This window comes from Scomber japonicus, chromosome 20 (assembly GCF_027409825.1).
Source record: "Scomber japonicus isolate fScoJap1 chromosome 20, fScoJap1.pri, whole genome shotgun sequence".
NCBI classification, from domain to species: domain Eukaryota; kingdom Metazoa; phylum Chordata; class Actinopteri; order Scombriformes; family Scombridae; genus Scomber; species Scomber japonicus.
In genome coordinates this window covers 22,795,247-22,820,847 of record NC_070597.1, presented here as the reverse complement: position 1 = coordinate 22,820,847, position 25,601 = coordinate 22,795,247, and the positions used below count along the sequence as shown (strand labels likewise).

The following is a 25,601-nucleotide window of genomic DNA, read 5'->3' as shown; positions in this document are numbered from 1 at the left end:
TGCCAACTCACACCTGGCCAGGGACAACCGATGAAAACTAGCCTTTGGGCTAATTCTGGCATATTTACAGATATGTTTCTTAATATGCACTGTCCCTGACAAATAAACTAATAAAATAAATAAAAATAAAAATAAATAAATAAATACTTATTTATTTTATAGTGTGTTATGTATCGTTGTGGAATTTTATTATAGTATCTGTATTTTGATCTCAATCTAATGTGTTGCTAATAAAATTAATAAAAAAAGGACTACAAGTTCCGGTGTTACATAAGGACTACATGTCCCGGTGCGACATTGGTGCTTACGCGGTACAGTTTCATGACGTTTATACTCTGCGACCGGACGTTTATGCGACACATAAACGCAATGGCGAGCGGTAAGAAGAGTGCTTTGCTCTCCTCTTTGGCGGACTATGGAGACGACTCAGAGCCAGACTCTGACCCCGAAGAATCAGAATCAGGTATTTAATAACTACTTAAAACGTTGAGTTTGCGTACAGCAGCTTAAAACTGCTGCTTGTTTCTGTGCGATTAAAACACCGGAACTTCATATGGTGGCTAATGCTAGCTTGCTGCTAGCTATCTACAAAATAAGGTTCAAGATGTGTTTAGTTGTTCGTAAAAAAACACCGAAATCTAAAGCGCAGGCATGTGGAGTTATTCCAGCAGGGGCATGTTTGTTTTTGTGGGAGGTTTAAGGTATTATAAATCAATTAATGTAAAAAAGGCTTTAACAACAGAGGTCTTTTGTGTTACTGTAGGCTCACTGGACTCATTTCCTCTCAGTCTCATATTAATGTAATGCTGTGCTTTATTTTGAAGTGTAGAGTACTCTGGCAGTGTATGTATAGAAAAACTATAATAGCAGACTTTTAAATGGTAAGACTTATATACTCAACCAAGACTTTGACTCCCTCTTATTTCCCTACCAGCTACCAGTGTTGTGTGTGTGTGTGTGTGTGTGTCTCTCTCTGTTGGAGTTATCTCATATGATTCCTTTATCAGTGTGATCCCTTCATGTTCTTCACCAGGGGTCCCTACTGTTGGTCTGGTGTACGGCTACGATCAAGACGACCTGAACAGAACTGAGGACATCGAAGACAAAGTGACCGGAGATGAAGACAGCAGAGAGAGCAACTCGGTCAGTATTTAGAGTTTAGAAGACACACATTTCTTTACACCAGGTTTTATGTCTACTGACCATCCAGCTGAGGTTTGGGTGTCTTTAATGGGCAGAGAAACAAAGGTTGGTGGGTGTGTGGTGTTAAAGAATAGGAGGGGGCTTTGACATGTTCATGATGGGTTGTTTTGTGGTCATGGTTGTAGCTGTAGCTGTGTTGTATTACAGTCCAGAGGTGTTACTGCATGAGTTTTTCATCACAAATCAACATCAGTGTATGATCGTAGTGGTGTGGGGTGAGGGATATCTTGACTTCAGTGCTGTGATTTATTATTACAGTTGTTAATCCAGTATTCATTCAATCTAAACATTTCCCACCATAGAAAATATACTTGCATCATATTCTCAGGTTGCTTCTGAACATGCTTTTATCCCCACCTTCCAACCATGTCTGTGAAGCAGAGAGCATCATTGTTATTATTGTTATTATTATTATTATTAGTAGTAGTATTAGTAGTAATACATTTAAATTACAGAGCACCTTTCTTACTACGGATGTGTCTCAAAGTTCTTTACAGAGAAAAAATAATAATACAATGCCATAAACAACAGCAAATAAATAAATAAACTTTATTCTAAAAGATACAGAGAGCCAATGAAGTTTAAAATAATGTGTGTGTGTGTGTGTGTGAGCAGACAGATCTGTTAAAAAAGGATCACGATGCTGAAATGTTCAGCCCTACATTTATGTGATACCACAATATCCGATATTACAAATATAATCTGTGACAATAGGATCGTCCAAGTACAGCTGAATTACCTGATCAATCTAACTCTTAATAATCAATAATCATGTTTGGTTCCAGTATTTAATATGTGAGGATTATCTCCTACTTGTGCAAATGGAATATCTGTAGGTTTGCACAACACATTTAATGATGTCACCTTTGACTTAAGAAACTAGTTTTTATTTTATTTTATAGACACAACAGTAACATTTATGAATCAAGAAAACCATCAACCAACATAATGAAAAAACACAACCAATAAAACTTCTAACACCCTCAAATTGATTGACAGCTCGTCTAATACAGGGATGAATACTTCACAACAATGTGTTTAGATGTGTGTTTACATCAGTATAACATGCTGCTTTTCAAACCTCCATATGAATCAAATGTATATTTTAGTTTATATATAAATGTATTCGTATGTTTCACATGTTGTATTAAATGAAAGTGTACTAGGGTTCTTATTTTTCTGGCCACTTTTATCATAATACATGAGTCAACTGTGAAAACAGTGTTATCACACTGATCAGAGTATTGATATGTTATGGTGTCTGTCCGTACTGATGCGTTCACTGCTAATAAACACCATATATTTAATATCAGATGGATCCTGACATCTGTGGCTGTTCTAGTTTCAAATTTTGTGAGATTAGAAAAGACTTAGTAGTACAAGTAGAGGTAGAAAACTGTTTTTCAGTCACCTGCTGGGTGCTGCTTGTCCCCCCCCCTCTTCCTCCTGACCCCTCCCAGTGTTAACCCTCTGCATTTTTTTGTTTTCATAGGAAATGGAGGAATCAGACGAGGGGAGGGACGCAGATGATGTTGAGGTATTTGAACAGCCACCTGGTATGAGATTGTGTGTGTGTGTGTGTGTGTGTGTGTGGGACTAAGCAAAAAGGGGCCTGCACTTGTTTTGTTTTTGTTTTTTTAAATGAAAGCACACGCTATGAAGAAGCATGTTCCCCTATAGATGGTGCTGTGGGTTTATATTTATATATATGTGTGTGTGTGTGTGTGTGTGTGTGTGTGTGTGTGTGTGTGTGTGTGTGTGTGTGTGTGTGTGTGTGTGTGTGTGTGTGTGTGTGTGTGTGTGTGTGTGTGTGTGTGTGTGTGTGTGTGTGTGTGTGTGTGTGTGGTGGAGGTTCAGCCTGGACAGTGACTCGTACTTTAAAGTATGCTCTGAGACTTAAATCTCTTCTGAAGGGAAGAGTTTTACCAACAGTGCTGATTTTCTAAGCACACTGTTTGGACCATACTAACCCCACCTTGTGTGTGTACAGTACATGTGTGTTTGTATATGTGTGTGTGCCAGCTTCTCGCCCCTGCTCTCTAGCACAGGAGGAGTACAGTGAGTCACAAACCTAACAAGCAGCAACAATAAAGTCAGAGGCTGTGTGCTTTCATCCATCCTAATCTCACCATAAGCTGCTGTTTAGAGACTTTAATGTACTTTGATTACCAAGTCATGTAACACAGATAACAGCAGTGGCAAAGTGAGAATTTTGTGATATGATTATCGATACACCATGTGTCATCATATTTAATCTCTCAATAATGCACAAATCAACATATATGGAGCATTCTGAAGCTGTGTTTGTAGAAAAAATGAAAGAAATAATGAGTGTACTTGTTTTCTATTTGTTTAGTGGGGTTGAATTCAGCCTTTAGGGGTTGATAGACATTCTTAAATATGTATTGTACCCAGACTTTATTATGATTTATTTTTCTTTACAGTTATCTTATCTTGGCTGTCAATAGCAACTGCCTGTTTGTGTTATGATAGAGTTCTGGCTAACTGTAGATAAGGAGGTTACTACACAATAGTCGGGACCCATGTGACCAGAATGATAGAATACCAAGGAAAGCTTTACAATATAGTCCCAGCCCTTTTTAGTGAAAGTTAGATGAAGCCAAAATACACTTTCCATGTTTTACTTCATAGTGAATTGAATATTTATTTCTTTTTTGGATTGATGGTTGTATTTACGGATGTGGGATCGACTGTTGGATTGCAGATAATAGTGTTGGTGTGATGATGAGTAAGGAGGTGTTGAGCCCCCCCGCCCCCCCCCCCCGCTGCTGATTCATGTTTTTATCATCTAATTTTAAGATACTGTCAACATGCATCACATCCCCATCTGTCTTCTCTGCGACACAACAGCTGTTGTAGGGTTTATAATGAGAGAAACAACAGTGAGTTACTGTGATGTATTTAAAGGGGCACTGCAGCAATTTTAGTTTAGAGGCTCATAAGAGATTAATTAAAAGAAATGAACATCATTGAAGCATCTAGAATGAGACAAACCCTTAAAATGCTTGATCTAGGCACAATAACTACTTTTACTAGACGATATATTGTCTCAGAAATAATCGCGATAAACAATATTATCGTCATTTGATAATTTTATACCACCGATGTAATGATAATATAGTGCTATTAGTGGGTGCTACACCTCTATATAAACACAGACAGCCATTATGGTTGGGGGAAAATGATCATGTATCATATAATAAGTCCATATATAGACATGATGATGCTGATAATTACAGTATTGTATGATAAGAGGTTTAACATCATTGTTGCGACAGGCCTAGTTGGATCCTACATTTCCCATAATGCAACTAGGCAGCATCTTTCATTAGGCTCTACCTAGCTCCTGAATTCCTATTTATTTTAAACCACACACTTCCTGTTTATGATGCAGCCTTTATGGTAAAGCGTTCATCATGCACCTCTAGCTTAGATAACTCATCATCACAGCTATTGTTTTTGACTTTTTGGAGAGCTCCTCTACAGCCACAGAAGACATTATGCAACCTGTTTTTAGAGGCTGAGTGGTACTTGTCATAGTAGGTAAGCTCAGCTCGCTCTGTGAAGGGCCACTTCAGTTATGTAACAAAGGTGGTCTTTTATAAAGCTGTCAGGTAACGACCACACACAGAGCAGATCTTTATTCCAGTCTGGTGCTGAAAATATTCATTAAAATACCCCAAAAAACAGGAGCAGTTGTATAATCTGACACACTGTAATGCTGTGATTGAACTTGATGTTTGAGTCTGGAGATTAAGGTGGTGGTTTATTAGATTGCAGTATACTAAAACATGTCCACTTTCATCCCAAACCAAACAAATAGGACTTTCTCTTTTCTCCTGTAATTTACTAGAAGTGCTTTTTGTGTGGTTACAAGTTGATGTGGCTGTGTTTATATAAGACAAAGAAACATGATTGGTTAGTAAGAATGGATGATGATGATATTTTGATGCTGTGGTCTCAGATCCTGCAAATCATGTATGGAGATGGGTTTTTTTTTTGCTATTTTTGTCAAAATATTACTAAAAGCTGCTAGTTAGTCGCACGGCTTCTTTAAAAAAAAAAAAAAGGAATATTTTCAGGTATGTATGAAAACAAAATGTATACAATTAATTTAGGTATTCAGAAAATGAGTTGAATATTCTCTCTACATATCAGAAGTGTTAAAAACAAGAAGTTCATGGTAAAACGAAGTGATCCGTAACACCGGTGCTAATAATTAAGCCACTTTTTCATTTCCACTCAGACAGCTTTTAATTAAAATCCTCTATTAAAAGAACAACCTTGAAGACGCTGAATCCTCGCAGCTCACTGTGACCTTTGACCTGCATGTGAACGGCAACTTCAGCATCGAGAGTGAAATAAAACACCATTTATTATTTTTGGCTCGGTCTCAAACAACAGGTGCCGTTTATTTATTAATTTATTTATATGCTTTGGATTCCTGCCAGCGCCTACACATCTTTTCACCCCTCCCTCCTCCTCCACCTCATGATTCACCCCCCCCCTCAAAACTTCAGGACAAATTCTTTGATATACCCGCGCTGTTGCCAGGCGACGGCAGGATGCCCGTGAATAACAGCACTGTTCCCTTTTTTGTGCCGAACCTGTGTTCCTGTGTTATTATGCCCACAGCGCTGGCACAACAGGCAGCATATTTTTCAGAGGCTACACAAGACACCTCCTCCTCCTGCCAGAGTGAAGCATTCACTGGAAACCGGCTGAATTTACTCTCTCTGCTTTGCGTTTCTTAGGAACAACAGGTCTGTTGCATCAGCACCTGATATTTCATCGCTTTAGGTTTCAGGAGTTGAACGTCTTTCAGCAGAACATTTGCACTCACAGTGTTTTGACAGTTAGTCTCACCAGCCCACATGTAAACCACTGTAATTAACCAAACTCCAACAATGTCGACCACTGTTTATGTTTCCTCCCAACAACTAACAGTAGAGGATTCTCCTAACAAAAGAAGAGCTAAATATCCCAATGTGTCTCTCTCTCTGTTTCTCTCTTCTTCCCTCCCCTCCTCTCTCTCTTCCCTCTTCTTTTTTTTTAATAGATCCCAGAGGCGGAAAAGAAAGACCCCAATGAGCTGGTTGGTGAGTACACTACACATACACACACACACACACACATACACACACTTGTCTTGTGTGAATGATAAAGCTGGAGGTTTTCTGTGTTGTTCTTATCATCAAAAAATCCCCTGAAAAGACCAAAAGCAACTCTCTGCATTGATCTTATGAAGGCTGTGTATTAAAGGGCTGATAATGTTCATTCCTTCAGTCACACTGGCTGCTTCATTACTTTGAAAACACACATTTTAATTATTTTTTAAACGTTATTTAATTGTCTCAAAGATGCGCTATCAAAGTACAGATATGAAAATTAAAAAAAATACAGCAGCTTTTTTCAATTTTCCACACAATATTTGATTTGATTTATTTAGTTTAAAGTTGCAGGGACAGTGCACATTAATAAATGTTTCTGTAAATGTGCCACTTTAACCATTTTAGCTCATTTTCAGCTGCAGCAATACTGTACATATAGCAGAGCACACCTCATAAGAACACATAAAAACATTAAATTAAGGGTAATATATAGAAATATGAAACTGCTTCAGGTTCCCTCTTAGACCTACTTTCCCTCCAACCAGGGCTCACATCAGCCCATCTGGATACATCTCACTCCCTACTGCTCTGTGGAAAGAGTGAGCAAGCTGCACTTGGAAGGAATCTGGAAATGTTATTAAAGTAAATGATCATAGGCAAAGTAAGAGAAATAGGGATCACTAACAAAAAGTGAAGAGGAAATCAGGTGATCAGTGGTCTCCAATGCAAGTAGAACCAATCACAGGAGTTCTTTTTTAAGTTAACTAAAGCACCAAATGTGGATTCATCCGCCACTGAAAATAGTCCCCCAGCAAATGCACTATTGCCTCCTGTCTTTGCTGCATATTATACAGCTTCTTAAAAGAATGTGTGAGTCATTTTTAAAGATGCCTCCAGACATGTTAACTGTAGTTCTTCACTGACTCAGCACTTTCAAGACAGTTTTAAAAAAGGGTCAACATTTGCAAGGAAGAGATATCATCTTTTTGTTTTTCTTCCTAACAATAACCTAGCAACCCACATTACCCACAATGCAACTCAGCCGCCAACAGTAACCTCACTTCTTTCTAACTCCACACCCCCAGTTATGTTTGTTGTTGGGTTTTTTGTTTTTTTTTTCATTTTCAATCGTGTCGCCTTCAGCCTCTCGCCGATGCTGAGTCGGCAGAATATTCTCTATCAAAACACATCCAGAGGCAATGTTTCAAACTTGAGATTTCAGATGAGATGCGATGTCGTGAGAGTGCTCACCTTAAACTCAGACAAGCAGATAAGTAGATAAGTAACACTTTTATTGAGTAGATGAGACATCATGTCTTCATTTTGGTGATTATAAGAAATATATAAAAAAATGACACCCTCAATAAACAGAAAACATATTATGACGCTTATCTTCTGGGTGTGTCTAGAAGCCAGACTGAGAATCCAACTTTTCCTTTTTCCTCGTAACATTCGGGTGGAGCAGATGAATGATTCACTAATTAGACCTGGTTCAGTTGTGTAAGCCTCTTTGTCCGGCGCTCGATTGACAGGCGGCTGATGAAGGTCTAAAAGACAGGAAGCTGGAAGTAGTTAGTGAGTAACTGCTGACCTGCACAGGTGTGTATGTGTAAGCCAGCGTCAGATCAGGCAGGATGTGAGTGTTACAGGGAGTGGCCTTTTTTATACACCAATCTGTTAAACCATAAACCCATGGCAATAACACTTCCCCCTATCTCTCTCTCTTTGTTTGTTTCATTTACAGCACTCATCCTCATCCATCCATTAACTGCAGGGGTAACAGAGGAAAGTGCTGATTATGCTAATGAAAGTACAACGTGTTAATTATAATCATTGAGAAATCATTTTATAGGGAACGTCTGGAAATGAGTTTCTAATGCCATTTGAGTCTGTTGCCATGGTAACCGCCTGTCTCATGGTTTTCCTCCAGCACGCTCTGTAGGAGAGACAGCTGTAGCTTCTGTCCACATGTTCCATTTTTCAGGCTTATGGCAGCTATAAAAAAAAAAAAAAAGAGTGACAAAGGAAAGGAAAAGCATCACTCTACCGTTGTGTGTGTGTGTGTGTGTGTGTGTGTGTGTGTGTGTGTGTGTGTGTGTGTGTGTGTGTGTGTGTGTGTGTGTGTGACTCACATCGCCTGGACATTTGACATTCCTGCAGCACAGCTCGGCTCCTCCGTCTTGTTTGTCAGTAAATGTCACAGAGCGTCTGGCAAAAGGCCTCAGCAGGCTCAAGACAGCTCTTTGTCTGTTCACTAAAGGGATGGACATTGTCTGTCCAAAAAAGACCCGAGGGCACAGATTGTGACTCTGGTCTGTTTTTTCGGGAGGACAGATGCTAATTCGGAGGAAGAGTATAATCTTCTCTCTGTCCGCTTATTACTCTCCGTCTCTCCGCGCTCTTCCGTGCCGCTTTCATATGGAAATATCACTTTATTATTTATCACACAGGCTGCGATTTAGTCACACTTCCACTGTTACTGTGGAGCCTGCACAGTTTATTTTGGTGTTTTTAAGAGTTTGTCCAACAAGGCTGTGAAATTATCAAGTAAATCTCTTGTTGTCTGGAGCGGATTAGCAGGCTTCCACAATGCTAAATCCCTGTTTCAGCTACAGTGTGTAATTGTCTGTGTCAGTGTGTTTGCAAGAGAGTTTAATGAAATGACTCATTGGACTTGCCTTGTCAGGTTTTTATTGTCAGAAGCTAAAGTATTTTCAAATATGAGGCGTTCAGACTAGTCACACACACCATTTATGGCCTTGTAGTTTCATACGTGTTTGCATTTTTTGGGTATAAAAATGCGTGTGAACCTGCGCACAGTGTTACTTAAGTGTCTAGCCAACAAGGCAACGCCCTGCCCGCTCCTCCTTCGCCCATATCAGCTATGGAGCACAGTCTGAGGAGGGGGAGGTGCTGCTCCTCATCTGAACTTTCCAGACATGAGGGAAAATCAGGCTGGCAAGTTAGTATCCGCATGTGTGAGTCTGTATTCCTGCATGATCAGCAGACCAGGGAAAACAGAAGGGATACTGCAGGGAAGGGACAGCTGGGAAGAGCATAGCAGTATATGAGAAAGCATCACACACCACTCATATCTATATCAGGACAAAACTGATCCTGATACCTGCTCTTCTTCACACAAGCTCCATTTCTCGTCATCTTTTTGTCAGTCACGTAGAAAAGTTCATAGAACAGACATCAAATGTTTAAACAAACATTTGGCTTTAAATCAGACAAAGTAAACAAAGATAAGGAATCTCTAATGCCAGTCTTTACTACATAATAGTTTCCAATATTGGTGGTACCATAAAAAGTGCTGAGTAAATGTCAACCTATAAATCAGCTGCTCCAATGAATCAAGACATTGTAAGCTTTTTGGAGATGTATTTCATTGGTCTTTATGTAAGCTAATGATTAACAAGACATTTCAGTACAGAAATGCCAATATATAATGTGTGAGGTAGCTTGCGTGGTTTGTCCACCGACAAATTTATGTTTAGCCATGTTAGCAGTGTGACTGAATTTATAGCAATTTCCAGCTGGTTGGTCCAGACCGAAATATTTCAACATCTGTTAGCCTGACATTTGGTACAAACATGCTCCCCTCGGGAAGAATTCTACTAATTTTAATGACCCACTGACCTTCCAGCTAGCAACATCATCAGGTCAAAGTTGCATTTAACAGATACTTGCTTTGAGATTAGGACTAAGGTCAAAGCACAGATATTTGTCTGTGGTATTTGTGGTAAACATTGTAAACCTTGTAAACATCTGCATGTTAGCATTGTGACAGTATGTCTATATTCTGACGTTAGCTATTAGCTCAAAGTGCTACAGTTTCCAACAGTAAATTGTTCTGCGCAGTACAGATCATTGTCACAATGAATCAATGAGACAATGATCATCATCTTAAGTGAAAGTAGACCTCTCACAACAACTACTTTAGTTGGAAGATATATTATCTCAGAAATAATTGCAATAAACAATATTATTGTAATTTGGAGATCATTTTATACCACTGATGTAATGATAATATATCAGTGCCCCCCCTCCCATGAGCTTAGAGGCTCATAAGAGATTAATTAAAATAAATGAACATCATTGAAGCATCTAGAATGAGACAAACCCCTAAAATGCTTGATCTAGGCACAATAACTACTTTTACTAGACGATATATTGTCTCAGAAATAATCACGATAAACCATATTATCGTCATCTGAAGAAAAACCACTGATATAATGATAATATAATAGTATAATAATGCAACAGTGGTGGGGTGTGTGATTGGAGAGTGGGTGCTACGCTTCTGTATAAACACAGACTGTCATTATGGTTGGGGACAGAGTTATTTACCTTTAATTCTTCTGCAGTCTGCACTCAGGATGTACACAGTGAGGAATGGAGGACACTACTTGTTTAGCCAATGTGACATGAATAGCCTCTTAGCTGCTAATGTGAAGTGTGGCAATATTGAGGGAAAAAAATGATCAAGATCATGTTCATAATTATGTTATTGTACGAGAAGTTGATAAAAAGTAGATGTTTTATCAAAGTAGTGAAAACACCAGCATAAGGTTACTGATGGTCTACATCGTTAGCAGATTGTGGAATTTTCCTCTTGTGTTTTGTAAGGTAAGGTGCGAGGATAAGCTTAAAAAGACGGCAATTCAGAAAACCATCCTTTCATGTCCAGTCGTGTTTTTACTCGCCCCGCGATCAGCGCAGAACAACAGCAGAGACGAGCTCCTGCGTTTATTCAGCATTCGCACACTCCACACACACACACACACACACACACACACACACACACACACACACACACAACTCCCAGCACTTATTTTTACAGCGTGATTGACAGCGCCTAACGACTGCTGAAGACCGCCTCATCTAATCGGCGATGTAGAGTGACACTGAAGAATGCCTGGCCTGCAGTCAGAGAAAGCAGGGAGAGCACAAACAAGGGACGGGCCCAGAGGGAGGGGATAGAGGGGAGGGGAGAGAGGAGCCTCCCTTCTCCTTACAAGCCCTAACAACAGCCACTCCCTGCCAGGGACGTGCACTCCTCATACCACACTGGCCCTGTAAAAACCCAACTGGCACACACACACACACACACACACACACACACACACACACACACACACACACACACACACACGGGCGAACAACAAGGTGCTCAGGAATGTTAGTTTAACTCGCAGCGAACCCTTGTTTCATTAACCGTTCACTCTCCACAATCCTTCATATATGTCATCAGTCGATTCAGACACTATAAACAGATCTATTACATACATTTCTCACTTACTCCTGCTCCAACATGCGTAGACAGAGCAGAAAAGCTCAAGTGAAAACAGGCAAAAAAGACTCATGTTTCACGTCTCTCTCTCTCTCTCTCTCTCTCTCTCTGTGTTCTCTCGCCAGCGTTATTCTCAGAGAAAGTGAGGAACATGTCGCCCGATGAGATCCGCATCCCCCCCGAACCGGCCGGCCGCTGCTCCAGCCAACTACAGGTAGACACACCACCACCTCATCCCCATCCTCCACCGACCCTACATCACTTTCACTGCAGAGCTTCTCCTGTTTATTTAATCTCAATATCTCAACTGCTGTTATCATCTCCCAACAAGCAGTTTATGACCACAAACGCCACAGTTATGTGTGTTAATGAGAGCAGAGCAGAACAGGTGATGTGTTGATACAGTCACATGTTAGTTTTTTTTCTGAGATGATTTCCAGCTAGTCCAATATTCCAGATAATCACTGCACCATATCTAGAAGCTTGTTTTTATATATGCTGGATAAACATTATTCCAGGTAGTAAATGCATCCTCCTACATAATAAAGATTTATCATCAAGGAAAAAGGAAGGAAAGGAGGAAAGAAGGAGGGTAGGAGGGAGGGAGGAAGGAAGGAAGGAAGGTAGGAGGGAGAAAGGAAGGAAAGAAGGACAGAGGAAAGAAGGAAGGGAGGAAGGTAGGGGGGAGGAAAGTAATAAAGAAGCAAGGACGCAAGGAAAGAAGGAACGAGGGAGGAAGGAAGGACATAAGGAAGGGAGGAAGAAAGGGGGATGGAGGAAGGAAAGGGTGATGGAGAAAGGAAAGGAGGAAAGAGAGAGGAAGAAAAGAAAGAGAGAAGGAAGGAAGGAGGGAGGGAGGAAGGAAAGAAGGAAGGAAGGAAGGTAGGAAAGAAGGAACAGTCAAAACAGACGCGGTCAATTTGACCCGGGAGGACGTCAGGAAGGTTAAAGTTCAGGACTGGCAGGCAGCATCAACACTAGTCGTGTTGTTACAAACGCAGCCAAAATTAGCCGTTCTCCTCGCCAAGCAAATAACTGAGCAGCTTTAGAAATAAATTGTGGGGGCTGCATAAATCCTGAGACTGGGCCCTGTAATTAAAGCACAGCACAGCGTCATCTACTATTCATTTTAGTATCACTGCCCACTCTGCTGCTGCTGCTGCTGCTGCTGCTGCTGGGAGCAAGTGAGGCTAAACTGCAGGTAAGGTTTGTTCCAGCAGGCAGGTCAGGACACAAGGCTGAGTTAGTAAGAGAACAGCTCAGCATTATCCCCGCTGGGCTGACACTCCCACACCTATCAGATAAAAGAAGTGATGATTCACCCGAGCCAGTACAGCCTGGATATCCCTGCCCTCAGGTCACAGAGGAGAAAACATGCACTATTTTTTTTTTTTTTTTTAAATTAATATTCAACTCTATGAATGTTATCTTTGACTCATTTCACCATCACTGGAATGTAGCCATGTTATAAACCATCCAAATGTGTTTTGCAATCATGCCCCTGACCTTGACTTTAGTGCATCTCATTGACTGCCAGTAAACCCGAGCCTCACATCTAACCTGTAGGAGAGTGTCGGCATCTGTCATCGTGTCGATGCTCACCGGGGTTTAAAGGATTTCCTGTGATTTTAAAACTTTCTCGGAAGCATGTCGCTGTTCTTCCAGGATATCTGGGATTTTTCACTGTATTTATTTTGATTATGTGATCATTTCTTTAGGACGTAAATACAGTTATCATCAAATTTAGTTTTTCCAGTATGTTCCTACTTTTAACTTCTTAAAGTGACTATGGGAGCATCTATACATTTTTACTGTATGCCAGTTTGCTATGTTTTCTAAAGATCATGCTACATACCCACAATGCCCCTGGTTTGAGTCTGGCAGGGGACCGTTGTTGCATGTCATATCTTTCTCTTTCGTTTGTTTCCTGTCAGCCTCTATGCCGCTGACGATCAACTAAAGGAAAAAAAATAATATAAAAAAGCAGTTCCCCTCCACACACGTTTAAAATATATATTTTTTCAAATATAAGTTCACTTAAGTAGTTAAAAATTCTCTTCATTAAACAAAAATCCAAAATCTATCTATCATTTCATAAGTTTAAGTCAAGTGAGTCAATTCTCAGTTATTTTGCATTGGAAGTTTTCACAACACACTTATGTAAGTCGAATGCTGGACCATGATTGGCTGTGATGTCACAACCTATTTGCTAGTAGTAACAGGTTTTAAGCATATGATGTGAAAACATACTGCACAGTGAGCCATAAACAGTAAAGTGACATAATAAGAACAACACATTTTTGAGTGGAGTGGGACTTTAAATATGAGTTTTGGACTGTTGGTAGCACAAAAAGCCATTTGTAGATGCTTCATCTGGCTCTAGGAGTTAGTTAGGGGCCAAACAAATTCAAAAAGATAAACTTAAAAATAGTCTAATTTATATAGATTTGTTAGTTTCAAGTTGTTCTTTTGCGTAAATGTAACCAAACATTAACCATAGAGGTGTTGGATACAAAAAGTATTAATGATTATTGTAGTACGACTCATATGTTGTCACTGATGAACTCTGCTGGTCTGTATATTATCATCTTCCATCCTGCTCCATGGAAGGCCTCATTTATCACTGTGAACTGCCCACAGCTGCCAGCTCACTGTGGCTCAGTTGAACCTGGTTGTCAAATATTTCTCCGAGGTATCAGAAACTTTATACACAATACCCCCATTCACACTGACCCTGTGTGCGGAGGAAGAGGAAGAGCGGCAAGAGGTGATCCGTTGTCCACTCACGTCCTCTAATCAATGTGTTTGTTTGGTAACAGGAGAAGATCCACAAGCTGTACGAGAGGAAGCTCCACGGAGACTTCGACACAAACAGCCACATCCAGAAAAAGAAAGAATTTAGAAACCCGAGGTATGCTCACACCCGTCCAACAAAACCAGACTTAATCTCATTCATTTTCTCTGCCCATTAAAAAGAAACTCAACCACAAATGTTTCCAAGTGTCTTATTATGTTGTGTTTTTCTTTTAGTATTTACGAGAAGCTCATTCAGTTCTGCAGTATAGACGAACTGGGAACCAACTACCCCAAGGACATGTTTGACCCTCACGGCTGGTCGGAAGACTCTTACTACGAAGCTCTAGGTGAGCCAGTTTATTTCTTCTTCTTCTTCTTCGCAGCTCTGTGTGATAACAGCTCAGACACTGATGTATGCCTGTTTACTGTTTCAGCCAAAGCCCAGAAAGTGGAGATGGACAAACTGGAGAAAGCTAAGAAAGAGCGGACCAAGGTGAGAGCGAGGAGAAAATGAGAAAAAAAAAAGAAACAGTAGATTGATCTGCTGTCAGTGCTGCGTCAGGGGCAAGTCTCCACCAGCTGCAGTTCATTTCTACTTTACGTTCCTTCGTCAGACACACGCAGAAATAAGATTGCCAAATTCTGCTCTCTTGTCAGTGCAGCTCAGGCCAAACCCTTCACCCCTTCCTCTCTGTACCTCAGCGTCATGCCCATTGGGTTTCCACGTAAACGTAAACACCTTTAGTAGAAATTGACTGAAAAGCACCTGAGCTTGTCAGCTGTTTTTTTCTTTTATCCCTGATTAAACAAGTGACTAAAAGGTGTTGGGTGTCTCCTAGAAACATGCACACATGCCTAGAAAACAGTGTGATACACATGTTGCTGTCATCAGTAGCAGCAACATTCTACCAGCAGTTAGAACCTGGACTAGAATGAACATGTAGACCGCAGGAGCAGCTGTATTACTCTTTACTGGGAAATGTAGCCAGTGGAAACTCAGTGGAGAAATAAAGAAGGGAATGACTTACTTTCTTCCCTTTGATTAGTAAGTAGTGTTAATGTGCCCTAGAGCTCCAGCAGTCGTGACGCTTGTTGATTGTGTTGGTTAAGTAACAGTAACAGGAAATGTAACCCGTGTTCTAATATTCACAGATTGAGTTCGTCACGGGTACGAAGAAGGGCACCAACCCCTCCAGCACTGCAGCCTCCACCACCAGCAACAACACCACTACCACAGCCACAGGTAAACTCCCACCACAGCAACCTGGCGTCAAAGGGTTCAGCTGTGAATGTGACAACACTGATACCGAGGCCTTGTCACGATAACGACTGTTGTTGGACGATATATTGTCTCGGAAATAATCGCGATACACAATAATATTGTCATTTGAAGATCATTTTATAACTTACTGCTAATCAGAAGTGTGGCAATATTGAGGTCACAAAAATGATCTAGGTCAAGGCCATGTGTATATATACATGATGATAATTATTAGTTTATTGTTCAATAAATCAATCAGGGCTACTGGTCACGATTCTCATTAAGTAGAGCCCTCAAAACTTGATTTCAAATCATAAAAGTATCATATACTCATTGTAAAATAGGTGATGAATAAAGATATCTGAATGAAGGGAATGATTCTCTATGTCCACAATCTCCACAGGCTGTCCTGCCAGAACAGTTGTGATGCTGTCTGATAATGTCAATCAAGGACTCACACACTTATGCCCATGCCACTCATTTATTTCTCTGATGCTTGGATGTATTCTGCATGGTTTCTACACAGAGAATTAAAAGAAACATAAACAGAAATGAATTATATGCATGATTATTAAACATAAAATGTGGCATAAAACACACAATATATAATATCAATAAAGATAATATTGATACAGTAAATAATGCAATTATTAAACACACACCACTGATAACAATTGAGTGACGGTCCCTTAATCACCGTGAGTTATTTATCATCCCGATTGGACAACAGGAAATAAACAATTAACTATGACACCGCTGTCACCCATTAATAAACCAGACGTGCTCTTAAAAGTATTGATATAAATAAACCGCTACATCAACACACGTCATCAACAACAAATAAACAACTGTTTACTTACTCTCTCATGGACGCACACAAGGAATATGAACAAGGTGAATACAAAAAGTCCCAACTACGATAGCGCACTCCAAACTGCGGCGGCTCCACTGCTCCGATACTCACTGTCCTCTCTCTGTGAGCAGCAATAACAATTGATCAGCCAGGTGATCAGAGACCTGATAGGTGCGGAACATCGCATCACGTGAACACCACATGCTGATCGCCAGCGGGCCGAGTGATCTTCTGCACAGCCGCCCCCAATTTTGCAAAGCAAAATTGAACCAGTCCAAAGTCAGCCAGGAACATCTTGAGGAAGTGCAGGGAGTCTGATGAGCCGAGCAACTGGACGTGTGTACATTTTGTCCTTAACTTGGACCTGTGCGGTTCGCACCCTACCATCAGAACCAGAGATGACTGCTGAAACTTTCCCTACTGGCCACAGAGCACGTGGTAGTTGCTGGTCCACTATGAGAACAATCGTCCCAACTGTTAGGTCATCCGTGTCTTGTTGCCACTTAGAACGAGTCTGGAGGGAAGGCAGATAGTCCCTGATGAAGTGGATCCAAAATTGCTCAGCCAAGGCTTGGCAATGCCTCCATCTTCGACGGCTGAGGAGCTCTGTGAGTGGGTAGATGACCTGTGGTGTGGAAGGGTCAGGCCGCCCCATTAGGAGCATATTGGGCGTGATTGGATCTGAGTCTGCAACATCCGATGAGGTGTAACCGAGAGGTTTGGAGTTAACAATGTTTTCCACCTCAATCAGTATTGTCCTCAGGACTTCTTCTGTGACACTCTGAGACCCCAGTGTGGTGTGTAGAGCAGACTTGATAGAGCGGATTTCTCGCTCCCAAGAACCACCGAAGTGTGGTGCATATGGGGGGTTGAACCGAAAATGAATTTGCTGACTAGCAAGCTGTTCCTGCAGAGCTGGTGAGAGTGAGGTGAAAGCATCTTTGAGCTCGGAGCTGCCTCCTTTGAAATTCGTACCCTGGTCCGATAATAGCTCGAAGGGCTTCCCTCGCCTTGCAATGAAGCGTCGAAGGGCCATCAGAAATGAGTCAGTGTCCATATTGGCTAGTAGATCAAGATGCACAGCATGAGTTGTTAGACACTTGAATACTATCCCCCATCTCTTCTCTGTGCGTCGCCCCATCTTGACAAGGTATGGTCCGAAGCAGTCCACACCTGTGGAGTAGAACGCTGGACGGTGGAGTCGCAAGTTGGATGGTGGAAGGTCAGCCATTTTGGGGATGATTGGACTGCTGCGCCATCGCCGACATTCAGGGCAGTGGTATTGATGTTTCCTGACAGCCTCTCTTCCGCGAAGGATCCAGAACCGTCTGCGCAGCTCAGCAAAGACTCTTTCTGGTCCTGGGTGAGCGAGGCGACCATCGAAATCTTGAATGACCAATTTGGTGATGTGATGATGGGGATCAAGTACGACTGGATGTCGAGTGTCTCGATTAAGTTCATCGCATCTGCGAAGACGACCCCCGACGCGGATCAACTGAGCCTCCTTGTCATACTCAGGTGCCAATGTAAGCAATCGGCTGCTGTTAGGGACTGGTTTCTGGGAGACCAGGAGAGCGAACTCTTCCGGAAAACAGTCTTCCTGCACTTTCCTGAAGAGTGCCAGTTCAGCCTGTCTGTAGTCCTCTGCTGTCGGGCTTGAGGAGGTGGCCGCCCCATCACCTGCCTGGACTGAGGCTTCAAGCAGCTCCTTGAAGTTGTTGAAGGTGCTAGGGTCAGGCAAAGGTTTATCAGCAATCACTGAGACATGTCCACAGAAGTTAGCCTTACGCAGTTCAACTGGGTCCTCTGACAGGGAGATGTCTGGAAAGGTTGGCCAGGATGATTCATCTTGCCTTAGGAATAGAGGTCCATGGCTCCACCGGTTGTGACCTAGGAGCTGTGACAAAGCCAGCCCTCTAGTTATATCATCAGCAGGGTTGTCTCCAGAACTGACATATCTCCAAGGACTATCCTCAGTCAGCTCTTGAATGTCAGCAACTCTGGATCCAACAAATACCTTGTAGCGACAAGATTGTGACTGCAGCCACTTCAGGACTGTGGTGGAGTCCGTCCAATAGGTGATGCTGGAGATCTGGAGGCTGAGCTCCTTCCTTAGGACTGCAGCGAGCTGTGCTCCAGTGTGAGCACCGCAGAGTTCCAACCTTGGGATGGACTGCTGACGAACTGGGGCAACACGGGATCTGGCAGCTAGGAACGCCACTTGAATATTACCTGCATGATCCACTGTGCGAAGATAGGCTACAGCCCCATAAGCTTTCTCCGATGCATCTGAGAAGACGTGAATGGTCTGAGTGCAAGCTGAGATGTCTGTCACAAGGTCAACATAACATCTAGGCAGAGAGATAGTAGGGAGCTGCTGAAGTTCACTCTCCCAGGAATGCCATTGCTGGAGCAGATCATCTGGCAACTTTGGATCGTCCCAGTCTCTTTTCTTACTCCAGAGACGCTGCACCAATATCTTGGCTCGGGTGGTGAAAGGGATAAGCAGGCCAAGAGGGTCATATTGTCTGGCTAAGACCCGATAGATGCTGCGCATCGTTGGTTGGTGATGCTCCATTTGACGAGTCTGGTAAGTGATGGTATCAGACGTGCAGTGCCACAACAGCCCCAAAGCTCGCTCTGGTGGGTCGGCTCCGTCCAGTGATAGCCACAGTTCACTGCTCTCTGCTCTTGATTCTGATGGCAGGTGACTGATGATGTCAGGAACATTGGTAGCCCACTGGCGTAGTTCAAACCCTCCTGAAAGGAGGAGTGGGTGTAGCTTTGTGATGAGCTGCTTGGCCTCTTGCTCAGAGATGAAGCTCTGGAGAAGATTGTCTACATAGAAGCAGTTCTCAACAGAGTGACGGATGTCCTCACTTGGACTACTGTGATCTAGGACATGTCTCTGAAGCGCAAAAGTGGCGCAGCATGGACTGCACGTTGTCCCGAAGGGCAATACTTGCCACTCGTAGACATCCGGTGCTGCGCTGCGATCCATCTCTCTCCAGAGAAACCGGAGGAAGGGCTTGTCCTCAGGCAAGAGACGCACTTGATGGAACATCCCTTTTATGTCGCTACACACTGCCACCGGATACTCCCTGAACCGGAGTAACACCCCCAGCAGAGTGGATCCTAATATGGGACCGGGAAGTAGGTGTTCATTGAGGCTTGCACCTTGATATGAGAAAGAACAATTGAACACAATACGATCCTTCCCATTATGATGGACCATATGATGAGGAATGTACCACGAGTTAACCTTGGCTTGTGCTCCATCAGCGGTTAACTTGACGACGTAACCCGCATCCAGCAACTTCTTAATCTCCCTGTTGTAGGTATCTGCTTTGACAGGATCCTGAGAAAGGCGTTTCTCAGTCCCGCGCAAATGACCTAGCACGGCCTCCTTAGGTGAATGGAGAGGAGGTGCATCTTCCTTCCACAGCAGGGGGGTTGCATACCTTTGCACACCGTCCACCTCCACTCTAGTGATCTTATCTTCCAGTGCTTTGATTGCTGCTGTGTCCTGTTTTGACCGTGTGTTGAGCTTATCGTTCTGGTACGGTAGAACGTCCATCTGCCAGAGTTTAGTCACATGACTCAGGAGTTCTACAGATGGAGATAAGGTGTTGGTCAACAGGCACTGAGGAGTGGAGGGCTGGTGCATGAGAACTTTAGCAGGCCCCTGAAGTGTCCAGCCAAGGCGTGTCTTCAGTGCAGCTGGTCCGCCTGGTGGTCCTAGATGCACAGGTTCAACTGGGGTGATAAGGTGAGGATAGTCTGATCCGATGAGCAACAATGGCTGTTCATGATTGAATGAGTGGAGGGGAAGACCTCTGAGGTGACGGTAGGTATTCTGGAGAGCTTCAACGGGATGAGAATGTCTAGAAAGGCCAAGCTCAGTTGCTGTGAAAGCTTTATGGATCCGGAAATGCTTCCGAGGATGAGAGGCAGCAGATACTGAAAATGACACAGACCTGCCTGGCACAGTTCTGGTGTCTTGACGGATGGTTCTCAGTACCAGACTCTCAGTCCGTCCCTGGAGTCCTAGTTCTTTGGCAGCATTGTGGAGGAGAATTGTCCTTTCCGACCCGTCGTCCAGGATAGCATATGTTTCGATCCTCCTTTTGCCGTTATAGAGGCACACTTTGACCATCTTCAGCAGCACGCAACTACTTCTCCAGGCTGGGTCTAAGTAGTATGTTACTGGCTGAATCGGCTCTGGACTTGGTCTCTCTGGTCTGACGGTTGAAGATGAATTGACCTCATGTAATACTTCCAGGTGAGTCTTGTTACATTGTTGACATTTGGCCTTGAGATAGCACTGTGCTGCTTGGTGATCTCTTCCACATCTCCAACACCGCTTGCCTGTTTTGATCCAAGTTACTTTCTGCTCTTTCGTGAGTTTCTTGAATTCTGTGCACTGATTGAAATAGTGCTGAACATCATCACAAAAGGGGCAATACTTCTTGGGCTTATCTGGTTTGTTCACTTGAGCTCTGAACAGTGAAGGAGGCTCTGGTTCCTTTCTTGCAGGTTCATAGAGAACGGTGGTAGAGCTGGCTACAGGTTTCTGCTTGGGCTTAAACCCTCTCGGCCGGTCTGGCCGCCCCTCTGACATCGACTGGGGCTGATGAGTCAGTATGTCATCATCTTGAACACGGACTTCATACTCTAACCACTCTGAGAAATCCAGCAATGTAGGAATAGGTGTACGAAGGGGGTTAATGAAACGCTTGAATTGTGCTCTTAGGTCGTGTGGCAGCTTGGACAGCAAGCGGGAGATGTGAGACCCACACTCCAGTTCTGTTCTTCCCTCTCTACCGAGCTGGTCAAGCATCCCAACTAGCGCCCTCACCTTCAGTGCAAACAGACGGAATCCTTTACTGTCACCACTCTTGATGGCAGGCTCAGCTAAGACCTCAGTGATGCGCTGTAAAGCCAATTTGTGAGGCTGGCCATAAAGCTCCGTCAGAGAGGCCATGGTCTTGCTATAAGGTTGGTTGCTATTGCTGTAAGAGTCCGCAATCAGGAGGGCGTCTTCCAGCTTGAGGTGATCAACGAGTATCTGATATTTGAACCTCTCAGTAGCATCTTCAGGTAGGATATTCTCGAGTGATATCTTTAAGCGTGCAAACTGACGAGGGTCTTCTGCTGTGAAGCATGGAATCTGAGGCTTTGGTCCACGATATATGGTCTCCTGATGGGATGGAGAACGTGGTTGACTGTAGCTCCTCCATTCCTTCTGGTCTGCAGGTGGCCACTGATATTGATCCTCTGTTTTATGATAAAGGTGAGCAGGTGGTTTACGAGGACTGGTATATGGCTCTACATACTCAGGTGTGGACACCCAGCCATCGGGAGGATACGACACTGGCGGTGGCGGTGGAGGGAATGGATCATCGCTTGGATGGGATTGAGCTGAGGAAGATGGCTCCGGCCAGGGGACATCCTGCAGGTCATCCTCTGGATAGCTGATAGGTTGGACACTATAATGTGGTAGAGTGGAGGTGGATGTACAACCTAGACCTGGAGCCTTTAAGAAGGAGCCATAGTCCTCTGCCTGATGACGGTGCTTATAGGTGAATGCATTGGACCTTGAGGCTTGAGGCTGAGATGCAGCTGATGGTCGTGGTGTGAGGACCCTGATGAGGTTCTGCATCTCTTGCCTGAGTTGGTTATTCTCCTCTTTCATCTCTTTTAGTGCTGACAAAACCACCTCTGGAACAGCGCTCCGTGGTGTTAGTCCATCATGAGGCAGCTTAGGTGATTCGTGAAGGTTGATTTCTCCCTCGTGGGAGTGGTCATGGAGTGTGTGTGACTGAGGTAATTGACGTCTTGGAAGATCCACCAGGAAGTCGTCCAGATAACGAGGTTGACGAACTTCACGGCGTGCACGGACATTATCAGGAAAAGCCATGATTGAACTGTGGAAACTGCAGATCCGGCTCGAAGGACCATGTAAAATAGGTGATGAATAAAGATATCTGAATGAAGGGAATGATTCTCTATGTCCACAATCTCCACAGGCTGTCCTGCCAGAACAGTTGTGATGCTGTCTGATAATGTCAATCAAGGACTCACACACTTATGCCCATGCCACTCATTTATTTCTCTGATGCTTGGATGTATTCTGCATGGTTTCTACACAGAGAATTAAAAGAAACATAAACAGAAATGAATTATATGCATGATTATTAAACATAAAATGTGGCATAAAACACACAATATATAATATCAATAAAGATAATATTGATACAGTAAATAATGCAATTATTAAACACACACCACTGATAACAATTGAGTGACGGTCCCTTAATCACCGTGAGTTATTTATCATCCCGATTGGACAACAGGAAATAAACAATTAACTATGACACCGCTGTCACCCATTAATAAACCAGACGTGCTCTTAAAAGTATTGATATAAATAAACCGCTACATCAACACACGTCATCAACAACAAATAAACAACTGTTTACTTACTCTCTCATGGACGCACACAAGGAATATGAACAAGGTGAATACAAAAAGTCCCAACTACGATAGCGCACTCCAAACTGCGGCGGCTCCACTGCTCCGATACTCACTGTCCTCTCTCTGTGAGCAGCAATAACAATTGATCAGCCAGGTGATCAGAGACCTGATAGGTGCGGAACATCGCATCACGTGAACACCACATGCTGATCGCCAGCGGGCCGAGTGATCTTCTGCACACTCATTACTAAATAAACAATAACTTAAAGATTAAAAAGGAAAACATCCTTAATTAGTATTTATCAAAACTATAACACTCATAAACGCAGCTAATCTGCTTCGTCGGGACTGTGTGGTAGCAGTTTGATCATTATTGATTGACCGTGATGAGTAATCTATCAACTGTCATCGCATTTGAAATCAAATGGCACACCTTTCTGCCACGTCACACCGATGAAACAACAGAAATGTAGAAATCTGGCCATGTGAAATAATCTCAAATGTTCAAAATTTGACTGAATATGTTATTTTCCAGTTCACCGGCTCATGCCCCAGGTGCCAAATATAACTTGAGCATACCAATGTCGTCATATTTAAATAGAGCCTTTTATATAATATTTAGGGCACCAGCATGCTCCAACAAAACTGCGTGTCGAACCGTCGAAGAATGTCAGAAAACCATCCTCAACACACACACCTGTCTGATGTCAGGATTAGTGTGGCTGCGTCTGATAATCACTGTAACCTTTATAACAGACAGTCCCACAATCACAATCACCTCAGGCTCTGATTGGTTAGCTATGCGGAGGTAAGTAAGGAAGCAGAGGTTTTAAGTTTGCTTTCATTTTTCACACATCTGTCACTTTTAGTGTTTTTATACGATTATCAAGTCTCTACGACAACCAGACATTGAATGTGGTCGTTCAGCTGTAAAAACTTGCCTTCTAAAGCAGTGGGAGGATACATCGTTTTAACTTGTTCTTTTTGAGAATGCGTCTGCCTTCAGGGAACAGGGAAACCTATATTTTCATAGACATAAAGGCGTTAATTTAAGAGACAGTCTTATAACTTCCATCGTTGGAAAGCTGGAAAACGGTTTAGATAATTCGAGCGATGTCAGCTGATTTGACTTCAGGATGCTTTTAAATCCTGAGTTTCTAATCCTCCTCTTCCTCCTCCTCCTCTTGTGTTCCCTCTCACCAGCAGACGCCCAGAAGAGGAAAAGCAAATGGGACTCCGCCATCCCTGTCACCCTGGCCCAACCCACCCTCATCACCACCACAGCCACCCTCCCGGCTGTCGTCTCGGTTACGACCACCGCCAGCGGCACCAAGACAACCGTCATCTCGGCGGTGGGAACCATCTTAAAGAAAGCGAAACAGTGAAACGGCGACTTGACACGAAGCTGGAAGCGTTTGTCCCTGTGCTCATTATACATGTGAAAGGTTCTAACTCAACCTACAAACTCCCTCTGATACTGACGGACTAATTTAAAGACTCAACTGCCTTCCGACTGTGGAAATGTCCTGAATCCACATCACCCTTCATCTCCCGCTCCCGCTGAAGCCGAGGATTAGTCCATATTTGTTTTTAATATGTTGGCAACAGTTGTTAGGGTAAAGATACAAGACATCAGAACATTAAAAAAAATACACGTACATACAGTTTCTGAGAAATAGTTTATTTTTCTATCCATAGTTACGGTGCAGTATTTTCACACCTCCTGTAACAGTTTGTGTAATAGCTCGACATGTCCCATTCTTTTTTCCAGCTCTTTTTTTTTTTCATGACGTAAGGTTTTTTTACTCTTGTACATATATGTATTACTGATAAGGTGAATAAATGGATCATATGTTGCCTTTTCAGTTGGGTTCTTGTCTTATTTCTTTCATTGCAGCAAACAGGACATCAACGTGTTAAGGTTTAGTGAGTGACCTCGCCTTTCTCTCCGTTGAATCAGGAACACGTTGGCGTTCTGTTTGCTATTCAGTCCAGATGAGTCAAAAAGAGAAAGCTTTACCATGGAAATGAAATGAAAGGACACTCTATTGAGTGCCTGATTCTGCAGTGAAGAATCTCTTTGGCTCTTTGGTTAAACACCCACAAACACACTCACACTCTTGTTCGTTTCTGGTTTCTCTCTCTCAGGAAAGGCATGTGTCTTCCAGGTGCAGCCTTGACTCGCTCACCTTTTAGTCTCCACCTCTTGACTTCTATCTGTGCGGGCTTCGAGAGGTCAGCGTACTTCTGAAGGGGGGGGGGGGTTAGAGTTCGCATTGCATGTTGGCCGAAATTCCCTGCTGACAGAGGACAAGTCAAAAGTCTAATTAAAAAACTCAAAGCCTCTCACATGTGTTTACAGTTCCAGTAAAAACGTGTGCAAAAAACATAACCTTTTGCACTGTAAGATAGTTAAGTTGGGTGCAGTCTTTTGAATTCTACAAACAAAACACTGAAAGTATGCAAAGATTGCTTCCTTATGTTCTATTTATATTTATCAAAAGCCCAACCCTGTATCCACTTTGATATTCACTGTGATACTTGCTTCACAATCTTGAAATGGTTCTTCTTGAAAATTGGATC

General features: G+C 42.7%; 1 protein-coding gene across 2 annotated transcripts; it reads left to right on the top strand.

The window, feature by feature from the left end:
* The first annotated feature begins 369 nt into the window (after window positions 1–369).
* On the top strand, window positions 370–24,865 carry sap30bp (SAP30 binding protein). 2 transcript variants are annotated; one of them, XM_053342003.1, is made up of 10 exons: window positions 370–463; window positions 1,034–1,143; window positions 2,696–2,740; window positions 6,284–6,323; window positions 11,757–11,845; window positions 14,451–14,542; window positions 14,662–14,774; window positions 14,862–14,920; window positions 15,580–15,670; window positions 24,225–24,865. In XM_053342003.1, exons 1-10 carry the CDS (start codon window positions 370–372, stop codon window positions 24,401–24,403), a joined length of 912 nt encoding a protein of 303 aa, XP_053197978.1. In that variant the 3' UTR covers window positions 24,404–24,865. The 2 variants fall into 2 exon arrangements, with proteins under 2 accessions (XP_053197978.1, XP_053197977.1); XM_053342002.1 differs by having other exon boundaries at window positions 24,222–24,865.
* The last annotated feature ends 736 nt before the right edge of the window (window positions 24,866–25,601 follow it).